The sequence below is a fragment of the Dermacentor variabilis genome, chromosome 4 (assembly GCF_050947875.1).
Source record: "Dermacentor variabilis isolate Ectoservices chromosome 4, ASM5094787v1, whole genome shotgun sequence".
In the NCBI taxonomy this organism is placed as follows: domain Eukaryota; kingdom Metazoa; phylum Arthropoda; class Arachnida; order Ixodida; family Ixodidae; genus Dermacentor; species Dermacentor variabilis.
In genome coordinates, this window is record NC_134571.1 from 96753920 (window position 1) to 96771395 (window position 17476).

The following is a 17476-nucleotide window of genomic DNA, read 5'->3' on the forward strand; positions in this document are numbered from 1 at the left end:
GAGCTACGCGAGTGCTCAGCGAACACTCGCCCTTCCATACTCGTCATAGGGCTTTTGCTGGCCGCTCCGAGTTGGTTGATTTAGCACATGCGATACATGCATGGAGCACGCAGTCGGATCAGCTGTTCAAGTGCGCTCCGCGCAGGCAGCTCAGCGATATCCCGCAGCTAATGGGGGCAAATAACCCGGCCCACCTGAAACGAAAGCGCGCGCACCTTACCGTTGCGTCGCCTCATGCTTGCCGTCGCCGTCTTGAATTGACGCGTGGTTCGCTGTCGAACGGTCGAACACTTCTCCTAATGCGCTTAGCAGCACTTAACACTCTGTCGCTATTTCATGCGTCCAGTGGCAAAGCGAGCAACCATTCACCTTCGCCGTGCACGCACATACGGATGCCCTATACGCAGTCGTGGTGGTCACCGCTTCGCCGCCTGCAGCCGCCGGCAGAACGGCCGCGCCGATCGAGGAGCCCCGAGCCGACGACAGACAATGCGCGCTGATAAGGAAGCGGTTGCCGTTATCGCGGGTCCAGCTTTTCTTACCCCTCTCGGTGATAAAGCTGCGCCGCCGCGTAACTGGTAGACTCGGCTGTGGAAGAAGAGGGACGCCGGAGAGCCGACAAGGGGGCGGGGTGAAGGGGTTGAAGGGATATTTCATGAACGACGATACCGAACCACCGTATACTGCGTAAACACTCACTGTCGGCGTCCGCTGCTAGTTCCCCATTGCGTGATGCGGTGCAGAGGCGTCTGCAGGTTCGAGAGCGCTCGTCAGAGTGTATCAGTCGCCTGAGATGAATCATCCCTAACGGCCGCAGAAGTTGTCTTTTGTTCCGCTTTCGCATCGCTGTCATTCATAGGAAATGTATGCAGGTAAACGCAGACACCGCGTTACTCAAATTAATTACCATTTCAATTAAAGAAAGTTCGTTTCCTCGGTGCTTTTCTTCGTTGCGGTGCGTTGGCTTTATGTGGTTTCTACTTCACTAAAGTGTAGCATATGCGTTTTCCCGCTTCTCGCTCACACCTTCGACAAGTGGGCAGAATGGCCCAACAGTAGTGGAGGTGTCACTCAATCTGGGTGCCACGAGACTTTTAAAAGCGACTCTTTGCGAACAGCACCGTGTTTTCGTGACCGTGGGTGCTGCGTGGCTGTTCTCTAGCCAAATAGGCCAGCCAATCACAGCGGAGGACGCGCCGTCGCGCGCGCCCCTGGGTTTCTTGCACCACCACCAGATGGCGCTCGCCTCCGCGCATCCCCGCAACCATGTAGGGACACTCGGAGCTCCAACTGAAAATTCGCAAACGGCTATAAGGGACGAAGACCGTAACATTTCGAAGGAGACGATGCGCTGCGGTACATCAGAGACGTTGTTAGTGGTAACTTCGGCACAAAAAAAAGCGTAGTTCAGACTCAAACATCCAGATCAAAGATCTAGCGACAACAGAGCAGCATGAGAGATGAAAATTGAGCATAGAAAGCTTTTGCTGGAGAAAGGCAGACGAAAATCTACGTAATAACACGGCTGCAGGACCCGATGAAATCCCAATACAGTTTAGAACCTCGGTCCACAGAGCGAGGCACTGCTGACTAATAACATGACATAACATAGTGATTAGAACAAAGAAAATTCTGGTTGGATGGCGTGAAAGCAAGGTGAGCCTCATCTACAAAGGCAAAGGCGATAAGGATAAGACGAGCGCACACAGGCCAATTACAGTAACGTCGGCGACATATGCATATAATGACAATGCAAGGCGTAAAATTAGAACTGTCGAAGTGGGTGAAGAAAAAACGATGTACTGGGGAACTACAGAATAGATTCGGACCATGCAGGCGCTTAGAGAATAATATGTTTGTTCTAACTCAGTCCATAGAGATTTCAATAGTTCAGAATATGCATTTATGGATAGCATTTCTAGATATTAGAGGAGCCTACGATAATGTAGACAGGGAATTGTTATGAGATATTCTCAAGCATGAATGCATAGGTGGCGATTTCGGGGAGCTGCTGCTGATATATATATATATATATATATATATATATATATATATATATATATATATATATATATATATATATATATATATATATATATATATATATGGGGAGAGAGAGAGGAGAGAGAGGCAACTGACCGAGTACAAATTGTATGGGAAACATGAAAAAGTAATGCAGTGGCGGAAATTCACCAAGGATGTCCTTTGTCTCAATTGCTCTTCCCGCTTTATGTTTAGAGCATAGAAAGACGACAGGAAAACAGCGAATTAGGGATTGATTTATCTTACATGTGTAATGGACAAATGGTGCAAAAGAAGGTCCCCGAACTGATGTATGCGGACGTCATAGTGCTACTAGCGGAAGATGCAAGGGATTTACAGACAATTTCGACAATCAATCAATTTGTGAATTGAGACAGTCACAAATGAGGCTGTGGTAGGTGACATGGGTTGGGTCTCTTTCGAAGTCAGAGAAGCGCAGAGCAAAATTAGTTTTGAAGAAAGACTCGGGAGCATGGATCAAAATAAGTGGGCGGCTCAAGTGCGCAGGTATCAGTACTTGGAAAGGTGGACACAGAATGGAGGAAGAGGTAAAAAATTCAGTGCCCTTCCACTATGTAAGGAAGGATGACCAGCGAAGCTGTCAATGTGGGCCCCTTAATGGCGAACTGCACCTCCGCCGCGGGTCGGCCCGGTATTGCACTACCTTTGGAATTGGCATGGCGAGTGCTTAACGCCTGTTTCACCTCCACCGCGGGTCAGCCTGGCATCGCACTACCTTCGGGATCGGCCCACGTGTATGAAAAATTGTTGGTCTATGTCCACGGAGACTAGATCCACCAGATCCTATCCATAAACAGATTCGCTGTAAAAGTTGGCAGCCAAGTACACGGAACCAGGAATGATCAGAAGGCTAGTGAAACAGAGGCAGCGAAATGGATGCAAAGGATGGAAACGAAGACCAAGGATATTTACAAGAATAGGAAGAAAGAAGCTATAGAAGGAGAAATCTGTACGATAACACAAAGGGCAATGCCTTGCTATTTGAGATTCGAGCTGGTTGCCTTAGGACAAAACATACTGGAGCAAATATTCGCAACAAGATGAGACATGAGTATACTGCAGCAAAAATCCGGAGATCACTGAGCACGTCCTAATGGAAGGAGAAGGGAGTCACCCAGTGAGAACCGTAGGAACGCACACCTTCCTGAAGCGCTTGGATTTAAGGTGCACGAAAGCAGCAAGCGGTCAGCAGTCGAGATAATTAAGCCAGGGACGCTTATAGTATTAGCGGGAAAAAATCAAAAAAGAGGTTGATAAGACCATATGCGTTATAGGCATAGGTATACAAGGTGGATAGACAAGATTTCAGGGGAAAAAAGATCATGGGGATGTGTACAAAAATGGTAACATGAAAAACATGTACCGCATACCTGAGTAAATCAAACACGCTAGGTGACTATTTGTCACCGCCCCGTTTCAAAGTAAGTTCCAAGTAAGTTCATCACCATAACCATCATCTTCATTATCATTCGCGGCAGCGGTGGCGCCGGCCGTGCGCGGCTAAGGAAAAAAAGAACCAGAAAGCTCGCCTTCGCGCATCCGCGCCGGAATTGCATTAGCCTTTCTACAATGCCTGAATAAAGCCTTCCGTGTCACTTTGTGATCAATACACACAAACTTGTGTTTCGACTCCTTATGCACTCACACAAAGCTTCTCTGTATACACATTCCAACTCGTTGGATCTGCTGCATTCCCCCCACCCCTTCTTTTCTGAAGAAAGTCAAGGCGCCAGTCGGAACCCGAGGCAGAATTGCAAGCGCAATATCAATGAATCAACCTATTAATCAATCAACAGGTCTGTGATTCAGTCAGCCAACCAGCCAGCCAGTCATTCAATGGATAAGTAGAGGTGATACTTCATGTCACGTTAGTGACGGCGAATAATACAGCTGTAAAACTGTGAATGACAAAACTTTTTATTGGGCGAACTTGTGCCCACAAAAGCAAGTTGCACTCAAAGCACAGCAATAGCGGTGAACACGGTCGGCGATCGTCGAAATCTGATCAGCGGGTCAAGTGCGTCGGCCTTTATACGTCAGTGATCGAAGGTTCCAGAGTAATCGCTTGTGCCCGCGTGTCTTCCAGAAAGTTCTACACTATTTGCGTCGCACATGCAATCAGATTACACATGCAATCAGATTACACAAGTTTCAGTGACAACAGAACCATCGATAACATTCTAGAAGTTTCCGATACATGCGTCCCGCGCTGAGCGATAACATTTGTTAGGCGGTGAAAATCACTCACCCGTAGAAGATGAACAAGTCCACGGGTCAATGTCATGTATGTACTACGGCTTCGTGGACAATGACGTGCAGTATAGAGCCATACGTGAAATTCGTTTTTCCGTCGCTTTCTCGACCAGTTACAATTAAGGACAGCTCAGAACCGAACTACCAAGGGCACTGTACACCACAGAAACTCTTCATTGGGGTATACAGGCAGTTCTGACGATTCACGAGTTGTGCTGCGTGTATAGCTGCCCGGAGCCCCGTTGGCGCACAACACGCGGACAGTGACTCCGTATAGGGGATGCGGAAGGAGACTTGCAGGAAGCCCACGCACGGAACAGAAATAAGGAAGCAAGTAATAGTCACGATTTCACCCCTGAAGTACCCTAGTTTCTTTTCTTATTACTTTTTTTCGTTGCAAATACTGCTGCTTCAAACTTTCGGCATTTCAGGAGTGGGTACAGAAAAGGGAATCAATATATAAAAAGATCAACAAATAACACATATAGGCAACTCCTACTATCCGTGGGTGCAACGCGCGAATGTCTAAAAGTAGCTTTAGGTATATGAAGCGCACAAACGGCGTTCAGGTGAAAAACGTACGAAATGCGGACGCCTACGCAGCTTCAGTTTCGAGTGAGCCGCTCAATGCCGTAGTCATGTAACAGCGTCCACATGGTATACTGAAACTTGCGAAGTAGTATACCTATGCATGTATAGTACATACCACAGATCCCTGCTGGACTTCACTGACCATAAAGAACTCTACATGTAGTACATACCGTATGTCCCGAACGTTAGCGAAGCTGTTGAAAGAAAGAAAAAAAAATAAAGTACGGTGCATAAGGTACGATTATAAGACCTACGGTCTTCGGCCGTACATTAGCTCTCCTATGGCATGACTTATCCACCTTGTAACATTTGTTCTAATCATTTCCTTAATTTATTTTCATTGCCACGTGACTATTCAATATAATAACCATCACCAATGTGAGGGCACTAACTTCTTCTTCATTTAGTTTCTGTTTCGTTGCTTTTAACAGGTTGCCAGGAGACATAGGAGGCCAATTTTATTACGTTCTATAAAGAAGAACTAAATCGGCTTTCATTTCAATAATATTGCAATGAGATTGATGTGCCAGCTTAAGCGATATTGGACCTTTGTACAGGACAGAAGTCTGTTATGTACTTCGGCCACGCCGCAACAAGCGACGAGCACGCTGCATGGGCGAAAAAGGTAGTAAAGATTAATGTTGAAATCGGAAAGGGGACGAGGTCTGCCTATAAGGAGAAGACTGTACGACGTCGTCGAGGTTCATTTTATTGCTATAGCATTAAAATATACTATAGCATGCGGAGTTAATGTGCGGCCACCAGCTCTCGGCCGTCGGAGGCAGTCGCAACATGTTAAACATGTAACGTGCTTCGTATACGAAGACCACGAGAAGGTTCACCAAATTCTATTGCCAGGTGACCGTTAAAAGGGGAGAAGTTTGAAGATATAAGCGCAGCGTCGTGGCTGCCTCTTCACTAGGCGGTGACCTCAACGGCACTGCACGGGTCATTGTAAGGGGAATGAGAGAAATAGTAGAGAAGTAAAGGGGGGAGCGGTGAATGAAGGCCGGTAAGAAGTAGAAGTAAAACGGGTTTTATAGCCGCGCATACAAGTTTGAGACATCAAAGAACGCAAGCGAATCTGTGGAAGTTCGCCTGAGGAAAGTTGAGCCCCCTTTTGAGAATAATAAAGCTTCAAGACTGCCGTTGGGTAGCCCGAGGCGTCCATCTGCGCGAGCTGTGTTGTGGCCGGCGCTGTCGAGGAAGTAACATACAATGGGGAATACACCATCACACACATGCGGAGTCGCGCGAAAAGACAAGCGAACAAGCAAAGTTGAACGGGACGGACAGTAGGAGAGGGGCGCATAAATTAAGAGCCCCTCATACACGCGAAAGAAACTGCGCCGTCAGAAATACGCGGCTTGTTTGCACGGTGTCGACAGTTCCTCTGCTGCGTTTGTAAACAGGTTTTCGTCTTGCAAGTTTAACGTTAGGGAGTCTCGGCGGTGCTTTGAGAAAGGAGCGCTTATTTATGGATGCCGAGTGTTTAAAACGAAGCGCGTGTATTCAATTTTCTTTCTGCGATTTCTCTGCGGGCTCCGAGTATCCGGCCGCTATTTCAATAAGGTGCAAAAAAAAAATATTTCTGAACGAGCATGCGACGTGACTTTAAAAATTTGCATTTAGATGGATTTACCGCGCGTATGCCGCGACTTGTGCGCGACTTACTGTTTTCTAGGTCGCACAGATGTGACTTTGTGTTTCTCATTTTGTTTGTGAGCACGGCGTACGTGCCATCTGTTGCTTCCATATATATATATATATATGCGACGCGCCGAACGACACACCCTTTAGAGACGACGGCCGTGTCCGTTTTCGTTTGCCTCGCCAAGCTGCGCACGCAAACAACTTTGCATCCTGCCGTGCTTCTGTACCGCGCTCTACGCCTTGAGTGTGTATACGCGAAACGTGATTCCGTTTCCTGCGAACGTAACGTGTGAACGGGCAGAGTTACATGTAATGTCACGCCGCCATCTCGTTATCGATAGTTTCACGCTGAACGTTTCAGTGCGGTGCTCACGTAAACCACGATGCGCTTCGCTCACTCTGCCTCTTGTGTACAGTTTGCGCTGCTTCGCTTTTAGAGGTCCGCCAACTTATACGATCGTCTGTGACAAATTGAAAAATGAACCCTTCTGCATGTATCTGAGTGTATGCCGTGAACGTCTATCCCCCTTCTAATTTCTCCGTCCCCTTTTCCCCTTCCCCAATACAGAATCGCCAACCGGGCTTAGCCTGGTTAGCCTCCTTGGCTTTTCCTTGTCACTCGTCTCTCTCTCTCTGTCTCTTCCTCTCGTTCTCTTTAGCCAGATTATAACAACCCCGCTTGAAACAAAATCGCGGCTATTACGTACATTTTTTTCATGATTTAGTACATTTTGCAGCAAGTCCTCGGAGGGCCATCCGCTTACGACCCTCAGCCTGGCTTTTGGAGCGGATTAACCACTGCACGACGCGCATATCAAGAAGGCGCAATGAAAGTTCTGAGGGTTTGCACTTTCATTAGTTTGCGGAGGGTAGCGGAGGAGAAGGAATGATTGACCCTGTTTCAAAGTTGAAACCTTGTGTGGCCGGTCATCCTGCGTTGTGCAAACTGCGTGCAGAGATTCTGTACTGCCACCAGCTCTATAGGCTGTCAAAGGCAACGGTGATATGAAGCAAGCGATAAGTTAAACGCCTAACGTTGCAAAATCTGCGGCGAAAAAGTATAACTCTTATTCGCCTCCGCATATCCTCCGTGTAGGACAACGCACGGCGCGCATAGGAACACCTCGGCGAACGTTGTTGCCAGAGTCATAGTTGGGAAGCCGAAATAATTAAGTAGACCCCATTACCTGATTCCGAAAAAGGGAGGAAATGCCACTCCTTGTCGACGCTCTCAAACGTTGTTTCGAGGGTAAGTGCAACTTATAGTCTATAGCGAAAGTGTTTAGAACTGCGACATATACAATGGGTAAATCTCTGCACGCGGTTTCGTTCGTGCGCGCTTGCTTGATATACGCGGGCGTACAGGGGTGCACGCAATGATTTACTAGAGCATTTTATGGCACAAAGTGTGAAATCCATATCTATAATCCCCACCTAAAGCCTGCAAAATTACCTGTTTCACTTTATATGAATGCGTCAGGCGAATAGTGACCTAAAGACTTTTCGTACATGGGCCTTCGGGTGTCAAGTCTCATGCAGACAGCGCTGTCGACGACGCTGGAGAAATTGCACGGCCCGTGAAGGGTGCCGCTAGCGATGTGGACAGAGTCGTTTCAAATCGAACAGTGTGTACGTTTCCGACTTTAGCGCAGGCACCCACCGCGCACAGCAGACGAATGTGGTCTTCCATAATATTTAAGTGCGCAGGAGCTGCGTTCAGAGTAGACCACTAGTGGACCTGTCGTAGGCGAAAGCGCTAGAGAAATGCATGTTGATTAGCACACATGCTAAAGATGTCAACCATATACATTCGCACCGCAAAGATGCGAGAGATAACAACGCAAAAAAATTGGCCACCAAAGCGCCTCCTCCCTTCCGTAGTATGCGAAACAGCGCTCTCTTGACCAAAAGAAAAACGCCAAATATCATAGTAAATGAAAGAAGTGAAATAACATTAATATATCCCCAAACATTCGAATTGCAGTAAAATTTATGCAGTAAGGTAAACATGTGGCGAGGGAGGCTATTACAGTCACAGAAACGTATGCGACATACAAAAAACGAGAAATTGATTACACATGAAAGTGAGAAGTGCATTTCATTACATTTCGTGCTCGCATATAAAGTAAGAAACCGTGAAGAGTTACAAGTTGTGGCATAGCACTTCTGACGCCACGTTTTACGCAGTCAGCTTTTTTGACGACGTGAAAGCGAAACCACGTGGCTAATAAAACTGCTAGCTCTCATGCTGTACAGTGCTCGTTATGAGCACTATACAGCAACTACCTTGAAGAACATAACCTCATATTTGAGCAACAGCACGGTTTTCGCAGAGGCTATTCATGTGACACTCAGCTCGCTGGTTTTATTAACGACATACATTCATCAATAGACACCGGAATTCAAGTAGATGCCGTATTCCTAGATTATTCAAAAGCATTCGACCGTGTCCCTCATCGTCGACTTATTCACAAACTTACACAGCTGAACATTGACTCTACTCTTGTCACATGGATAAAAGACTTTCTTTCTAACAGGATGCAATTTACATCGGTTAACAATCACAACTCATCTCTAGTCCCCGTAACATCTGGTGTACCACAGGGAAGTGTGCTTAGGCCCCTACTTTTTCTAATTTATATTAATGATCTACCAGACGGCATCAAATCCAATATCAGACTATTTGCTGATGATAGCGTCATATATCGTAATATTCACTCTAACTATGATCAAGACATTCTTCAATCTGACCTAAATGCAATAAACGTATGGTGTTCAACTTGGCTATGTCTCTAAATCTTACTAAAGCTAAATTCATGTCTTTTACTAATCAGGCGCCCCGAACATCAACATCTTACATCTTAAACAACAGCCTTGTTGAACAAGTTTCCAGCTACAAATATCTTGGCGTACACTTAACCCCTAACTTGACGTGGAATAATCACATTAACCATATCCTCGCTTCTGCAAACCGTTCGCTTGGTTTCCTTAAACATAACCTCAAACAAGCTCCCGTACACTTACGCAAATTGGCATACACAACACTAATACGCCCTAAAATAGAGTACGCGTCGGCCATATGGGATCCCCATCAAGCATACCTAATAACTGACTTAGAAGCCCTGCAGAACCGTGCTGTACGCTTCATCTTTTCAGATTATTCACGAGAAACCAGTATAACAGCATCGCGTAAAAATCGCGCCGAACTTGAAGCCTTGTCACTTCGCCGTAATATATCTCGTTTAACACTATTCCATAAGCTCTACTATCACGTATCCCTTCATAACGAGTTCATGCGTAAACCCTCAGCCATTTTTCCGCGTCGGGATCATTCTTGCAAAGTTAAATGCATAATGTGTCATTCCCTCGCATTTGGTCAGTCATTCATACCTCGCACCGCGAAAGAATGGAATAATCTGCCATCGCACATTGTCACCGAAACAAATGCCTTAAAATTTACAGACGCTCTACGCAGTATCATGAATACCTAATATATCACGTCTGACTCTGTGATTTGTAAACATTTTTTTTCTTTTTTGTTTGCTAATGCGCCGTTAACCAAGCTTCCACGACAGTGTCACATTTTGTACAAACCATTTAGAGTTGCTGTACTGATAACTATCATTATTTTTTGTGTTTGTACGTTGATGCACTGTAATTAATTTTTCCCCAGTTTTGTTTTTCCATTGTATTTACATTACGCACTGTTCACCTCACCTATGTAACATTCACCCTATGTAATACCCTCCCTAGAGGGCCTTTAGGGTTATTGTGAAATAAATAAATAAATAAATAAATAAATAAATAAATAAATAAATAAATAAATAAAAATCGACATGCCTTACGTAAGCAGGGATGGACTAGAACTCCTCACAGAAAATGAATGTATGTCGAGTCGACAAAAACGAAGAGGAAAACCCTGTCTCGTTTATTGCAACTGCGTTGAATAAAACTCTAGTTATATATAACGGGCGCGTATTGGTAACTACTCGCGTTATTGATTAGTAGAGACAGAGGGCGAGGAAAGACAGGCAGGTTCACCAGAAGCACGTTTCCGGTTTGCTACCCTACATCTGGGAAACAATGACTAGAGAAGCTGTATGCCAGTAACGACCGAAATGAAACCCTGCCATGAATAATATCCTTTTTTCTTCTTGCTCTTTTCCGAAAAACTATAATAATACATAAGGTAACCACATATGTGATTCGAAATAACGTATTGATTCTATTGCAATTATTTTCCTTTCCACGCTTCCTCAGTGGTCCGAGCGGCGCTCCGCCTACCGTGAGCGGCGGATGATCAGCATGGAATAGAATCAAGCGGAAGGAATCGCTGCGTTATACCGGTCATGGATGTCGTTCGAAAGCGCTACATGCCAGAGTGAAGCGGATTTTGAAAGGAAGCTGCCGGTCTTTGTTACAGCCTCCAGTTAGGCACATTATTTTTCCTTAGCGCTCATTTATGGCCCTCTTCCTGCGTCGGCGGCCTACCGCTAACTGCCACACGCGGAGAGCACGATGAGCGCTATCAGCGGGGAAAAGATGCTTACCTCGCTCAGGGTGTCTCGCCGCCGTTTCCGGTGGGGCAGATCGTGAAGCCGTGTAGCGGAATGGTCGCGCCTTTCGTCCTCTTACATTGCGATCACCACCACGCTGCGAGGCCTTGCGGTCAGTGCGGGCAACGTGCTTGCAGAGGAATGGCACGTCAGCGTAATCCTATCGCGGAAGGCGCTTAACGGAGATGCTGCACATTGAAGTTCTCTCGGAGCGAGTGAACGTCATGGTCACGTGCGCACAAACGGTATCTACCCCCCCCCTCTCCCCGAAAATAAGAAAGAAAGAAAGAACGTTTATAACGAACGTTGCGGCTGATGTTTCCTCTGGAGCGCAATGCTTTGTGTATCGGATAGCGTGGCTGAAAGCCGGCGGGAGGGCCGTATACGTTCTTGGTAGCACGTATCCAGAAGCTCGCAGTGGGCTAAGCGGTGGGTAAACACCAGGCGAGGATAAACGCAAGCTCTTCGTCAAGGGTGACTAAGAAAAACACGAGAAATACCGTGCAGGTGCGTGCAACCGTGCGCACTCGATCCGTCGTCGACAAAGCTATCCGGCAGCTAAGACGTCGCGCTCTTTAGAAGAGTTGATGTCGAAGACGTCGGCCGCACATTTACACGTTCAAAATTATCTCGTCGAGAATGGCTGCGTCGACACTCTGGCAATCCAAATATAGTACGTCTATCCTACATATCGCCTCGACCGGCTGGTTCATTCATGCAGGCGAGGCACCGATTCGGCAGTCGAGGTCTGCGGTCGTCGACGTTAAGAGAATCGACTTCACCAGACATACCTTTTTCCTGGTATATCTGTACATATACCTCGGTATATCCTGTATCTTGGCAATCAAAACTGCGGCAACCAACACGACAGATGTCCACCTGTGGCGGCCATATCGCATCCAGTGCTTGCGGTCAGGCCGCGTCCAAAAGCTGTTTACTCATCCAACGCGCAGCGGACACACTCGGTTCCCCGGGAGTGGCGCAAACTTCTCCTGGAAGCGCACAGCCGGCCCCGAATTTGCGTAACGTGGCGCAGCGGCGCCGGCAAGCGCGCTCTTGCGGAGCACAACGCGGTGGGCGCAGGCCGCGCGCAAGGTAAACACGCCGCGCGGACGACTCGCAACAGCGGGCCACACAACGGCGCCCCGCACGGCCCCGGAGCTTATCCGCGTCTGAGCGACGGTACGCACGCCGTCACGCGCGCGCCCCCGCTCCTCCAGCGCGAATCGGAGGAAACGGAAACGGAAGCAGCGACGCGGGGACTCGGAGGGCGGGCACACCAAGAAAACAGGGAGAAGTGAGCGGTGGAGAGGAGCAAGCAACGGTAAGGGGCTGATACGCGGAGCGAAAGCGACGTCTTCGGAGATAGGCCGCTGAACGTATGTGTGCATGCCTGAGACAGAAGGAAATAGGGGGTGCGAGGTAGAGATGTAGGCGGTTGGAAAAAAAAAAAACAAAAAAAACGTCGAAAATTTTGAGGGAAAAAACCTTTTTTTTTTTCTTTAACTAGGATAAAATTGAAGAAAACAAACAGCTTCCCCTCAGACTTCTGTTGCGATGCGACTCATTACAATGTACTTAAAAGTTTGCTCAAAAGAAGTAGTTTGGGGAGTTTGCAAAACACCTGGATCCATCCACGTGGTGGCAAGGACTTTGGTTCGGTTCAACCCGCCCTTGAGCCTCCAGGCCTGTCGCGTACTGCAGATTCCCCCTTTTTCTGTGGCATGTGAAAGGAACTGGTCCGAGTTTGGAAATGTTCACACCAAGCTACGCAACAGGCTCGCAGGGGATCGCATGCAAAAAGTTGTGTGTGTGCACTCGAACTTTAATGTCCGAAAGGCTCCGTCCGCTGCACAGGGAAGCGTTGACGAGTCAAGCGCAATTGAATCGGACACGGATTGAAACAAATGTCGGTCTTGACGCTTTGATTTGAAGTCAATGACTTGACGTGAAGTCGTGCCTAGGTTTTGAACGCGGAAGCTCTGCTGGGATGTCTGTGATGCAGTAATGTAACAATCATATTATTTTCACTGTTAGAGAAATAAATGTGGTCGGGTGTCTGATAGCTCTGAGCGCGATCGTCCTTTTTCTTCAATTTATGTTATTTCTCTAAAAGAAAACATGAAAGAAAGCAGTTTTCTTCACGCCCCTCAATATTTTATGAAATTTTACATCTCTAGTGGCAGGTCGCATGCCCGGTGGTAAGTGGGGCTCTTTTGTTTTCCCTCAATACGCTGTCCTCTAACACTAAAATTCATTCGTTCATCATAACGAGGAACAAGGTTACGTGCTTGCTAAATATAGAGTGTGTGTGAAACCAGACCTCAACTTTTTTAATGGCTTGTAGTGCAAACGCATTCTACCGGTAATAACACATGGGGCAGAAACTTGGAGGTCAACAAAGAGGCTTGAGAAAAAAATAAGGACCTCTCAACGAACGATGAAACGAAAAATGATAGGAGTGACGTTAAAAGACAGGAAGGCAGTGGTGTCTATTAGGTAGCCGAACGAAGGTAGCCGATGCTCTAATTTGGATTAAAATGAAGAAATGGAGTTGGATAGGTCATGTAATGCGTAGAGGAGGTAACCGGTGGTCTATTAGTGGTTATAGAATGATGCCAAGGGAAGGGAAGAGCAGTTCAGGGCGGCAGAGATCTGGTTGGTGTGATGAAATTAGCTAGATACCTGTACCTATAGCAAGCAGTCAGCTGGCGCAAGACAGGAGTAATTGAGGATCGCTGCAAGAATTCTTATTAGAATGATGATGATGATGATGATGATGATTAATTTAAACTCGGGGAATAAGACTTGAAATATTGTAATCAAATGTGATCGAGATAGAAATGGAGGCTACGTTGAAGAGTGGTTAGTTAGGAGTCAGCACATCAGCAATAAATTCGTGCACTACCGACGACAGGCTTCTGAGGATGCAAAGAAGCTTAAAGAGAAGAAACAGAGACCAGTACAGCCAAGTCTGTGGCCGCGCGCACACACACAGTATGCACGTGAAAGTCACAAACATACCTAATAAAAAAGGATATTTTTTGTGTGTGGAAGCGCTATACGCCGAAAGCGTGACGTTTACGAAATAAAAAAGTGACTTCAGCATGTGCAGACATTTCTAATGTAAATATTTTACAGGAAAAATTTCAGCGAGAAGGCCTACTGTAATAGTTGCGTGAATCATTATATGCATGCAAATCGTCGTCGCCAATTAAGGATTGTTGTCCTACAATTACATGACCACATAAGAAAGAAAGCGGCGAACCCTCGCCTGTTTCGCCAGCTGCACAGAAACGTGAAATACGTACACAGGCGCCTTCTTTCTTTCTTTCTTTCTTTCTTACTTTCTTTCTTTCTTTCTTTCTTTCTTTCTTTCTTTCTCACAATGTCACAAAAGCCTGCCCTCGTGAAAGGAACGTATAGCAATAAACCCTTTCTACGCAAGTATTTGTTGCATGCTGCCATTTGTGGAACTTCTGCATATTGCAGGAGCCGTGAACATCTCGGCACGCTGGTAGTGTACAGCATTGGCGAAGTAAATGAAATATGTCTATCAGCTCGTCGTCTGTTGGCGAATTATCACACGGACTGAGCATTCACTCCAGATACCAGAAGAAGGGTCAGGATACTTGAATTCTTAATTGGCAATTGGCATTCGGGGCGAGTTGAGGTTGTTGGTTCGGGACTGTTATCCACACACACACACACACACACACACACACACACACACACACACACACACACACACACACACACACACACACACACACACACACACACACACACACACACACACACACACGCACGCACGCACGCACACACACACACACACACACACACACACGCACGCACGCACACGCACGCACGCACACACACACGCACGCACGCACACGCACACACACACACAAACAAATAACTTTATTTGTCCCCCTTCTTTTGTGCTAGAGAACCAGAGGCCGAATTGACAAAGCTTTTCGTTAGTAAAAGCTGTTTGGCATTGGCCGACCGCCTTCGTTGATCTTGGCTCTATATTGGCACACACACACACGCTAAAGAAAAGATTTTATGCTAGAGCAGAGTTCGTAAGAGCACACGCAAGCCAATATAGAGCCAAGATCAACGAAGACGGTCGGCCAATGCCAAGCAGCTTTTACTAACGAAAAGCTTCGTCAATTCGGCCTCTGGTTCACTAGCAAAAAAAAAGGGGGGGGGGGACAAATAAAGTTGTTATTTGCTCAATTTACAGTTAGCGCAAATGCGCAGTGACCCACTGTTGGCAACATTTCGTTCCAATCCGTATTTACCAGTTCCGCGCGCAGCGAAGCCACCCTCGGCTGTCTTTGCGCTGGCACCTCTCTGCTAAAGGGGAGCGTGAGCTCCTTGTCTCGCCAAATTCGTGTTCTCGGCGAAAAGGACCCACGACAGCCAAGCGAGGAAGGGAAGCCAGTCGTCACGAACGGCTGGCAGCAACAAACCGCCATTCACCGGAACTGCTCCTCCTTCCACGCAGTTCTTCATCGCAGGTCGGCGATGCTGTTGTCCCTGCGCGGACAGCGTGCTTCCGCACTGGACGGTTACGCACCGGTCGACAGAGACGCCGCATTGCTGCGTGGTGCGGGGACCGCGGTGTACTGTACACCGGAGGCGACCGCGACGACGCTCGGCACCCCGAAAAGTTGGCTCTCAAAGCTGCACGCTCGGCGCCGCGTGCGCTCGCACGTGCAAGAGTGACGGAACCCGCGCGTCCGGCTGCCGCGGAGTCAGCCAAGCCGGACGCCAACCGCGGCCAAGCGAACCGATGCTCGCGATGTTAACGCCGAGGTCCGGTGGCTACAAACGCTTTCCTTCCACGCACTCCTGAGGAGGAGGCACGGCGGACGGCGCGCCTTCGCGCTTGACTTGTTGCGCCACTGGGCACAGGAAATTGCATTCATTCGGAGGCATTCGAGACGGCCGCGCGGCATCCACCGTGCCCCGCTCCTCGACAGCAGCCCGCCGCCACCACACCGCATCGCCGCCCGCTGCCGCCACCCCCCGTGTATACTTCATTCTACGAGCTGTCTGGATGCCCGCCACAATGCTGCTGCTGCTGCTGCTGCCGCGGCCATTGGAGCCGCTTGAAAGAAGCTCCGCTCGTTGTGTGGCGCGGCCGTGGCTCGAATGATGTTTATGGAGACTCATTGTAGCCTTCCTTTTTGCTCTTCTTTCTTAATGTTTCCTTCCTCCTTGTATTTGTTTTCTTTTATTTCTTTGCCAGCCTGGTCCTCGTCAGTTGCTGCGCTTATGCATTTTGTTCGCTATAGATGGGACGCGAGGGAGCCCTTGTTTGCGGTCGGGGGCGAGCTCCGCACGCGCGTGCCGCGTCGTGTATTTTTGATTGGGCTACTTTTGAAACTTATTTACGAGTCGTTTCTCAAACCGAGGCCACTCTCGGACGGATCGGGGCGCAAGGCGCGTGTGCCGCCCTGGCTATGTGTGGAGCAGAGCGGGGCTCTTGGAGTTTCTCTCCTCCGAAATCCCTTTCCCAATGATGAGGCGTATGCACATAAAATGTCAATGCAATGTAAACTTGCAACAATTTTAAAGCGAACCTTTTTTAATCTCTTCCCCACTTTTCGGGTGCTAGATGCTACCTATTTGCTGGCCGCTGTCTTTGCACGAATCGCCGGTATCGGTCATAGTGCAAACAAGCTCTGGCTATATTTCAAACCGAGCCGGCCGGGGCGGCCATTGATGCACGTGAGACCAGACATGAGCTTCAACACAAAACCTTCGTCTTCAATCATTCATTCGTCGTCGTTTTATTGCCTTCATTCCATCGCGATCTTTCTTCGTTGCCATGTCTAAAACACGTCGTAGCTGCATCGTAGTGTGTCGTAGTCATCGTTTCCCGTCTTCACTCTGTCGTCGTCGCTGAGCTGTCAGTTCGTCGCCATCGCACCGTCGTCGTCATTCTATGGTCATCACGCCGTTGTAATTATGAGGTTGTCGTTGCATCATCATCATTGCCAGTCGCAGCATCATGTCGTCATCCTTAAGCCATCGTCGTCATACTCTGTCGCAGTCGTTTCGTCATCGACGTGGCGTCGCCGTCATACGGCCTTCGTCATTCTAGCGTCGTCGTCTCATTGTAGTCATGCCATCGTCATCCCGTTATCGTCGTGCCGTCGTCGTCATTCCTTCGTCGTAATACCGAAAACTTGCCGCCGAGATCGTTCAACCCATCGCTGTCATGCATGTGATGCGCATGATCGAGTGACACAAGTTCACATTGAGCAAAGCGTTCCCCGGTGAAAATGTGGCCAACTTGGTCGTGCGCTCTACGCTTGCAAGTGGTCGTTAAGCAAATTCAATAG

At 47.8% G+C, this 17476-nt stretch overlaps 1 protein-coding gene across 2 annotated transcripts in view; it reads right to left on the reverse strand.

Moving 5' to 3' along the window:
* Positions 1-11904, reverse strand: part of LOC142579548 (phosphatidylinositol 4-phosphate 3-kinase C2 domain-containing subunit alpha-like) — a 35003-nt gene extending 23099 nt beyond the window's left edge. Inside the window, exon 1 of one of the 2 annotated variants that reach the window (XM_075689883.1) lies at positions 11112-11904. Coding sequence is in view for 1 of the 2 variants with exons in the window: in XM_075689882.1 (XP_075545997.1) it covers positions 221-236 (16 nt within the window). In the remaining variant the exon portion in view is untranslated. Of the gene's footprint in view, positions 1-220; positions 475-11111 lie in introns of those variants that run through there. The other variant, XM_075689882.1, reaches the window with a different exon arrangement.
* Between the last annotated feature and the right edge of the window lie 5572 nt (positions 11905-17476).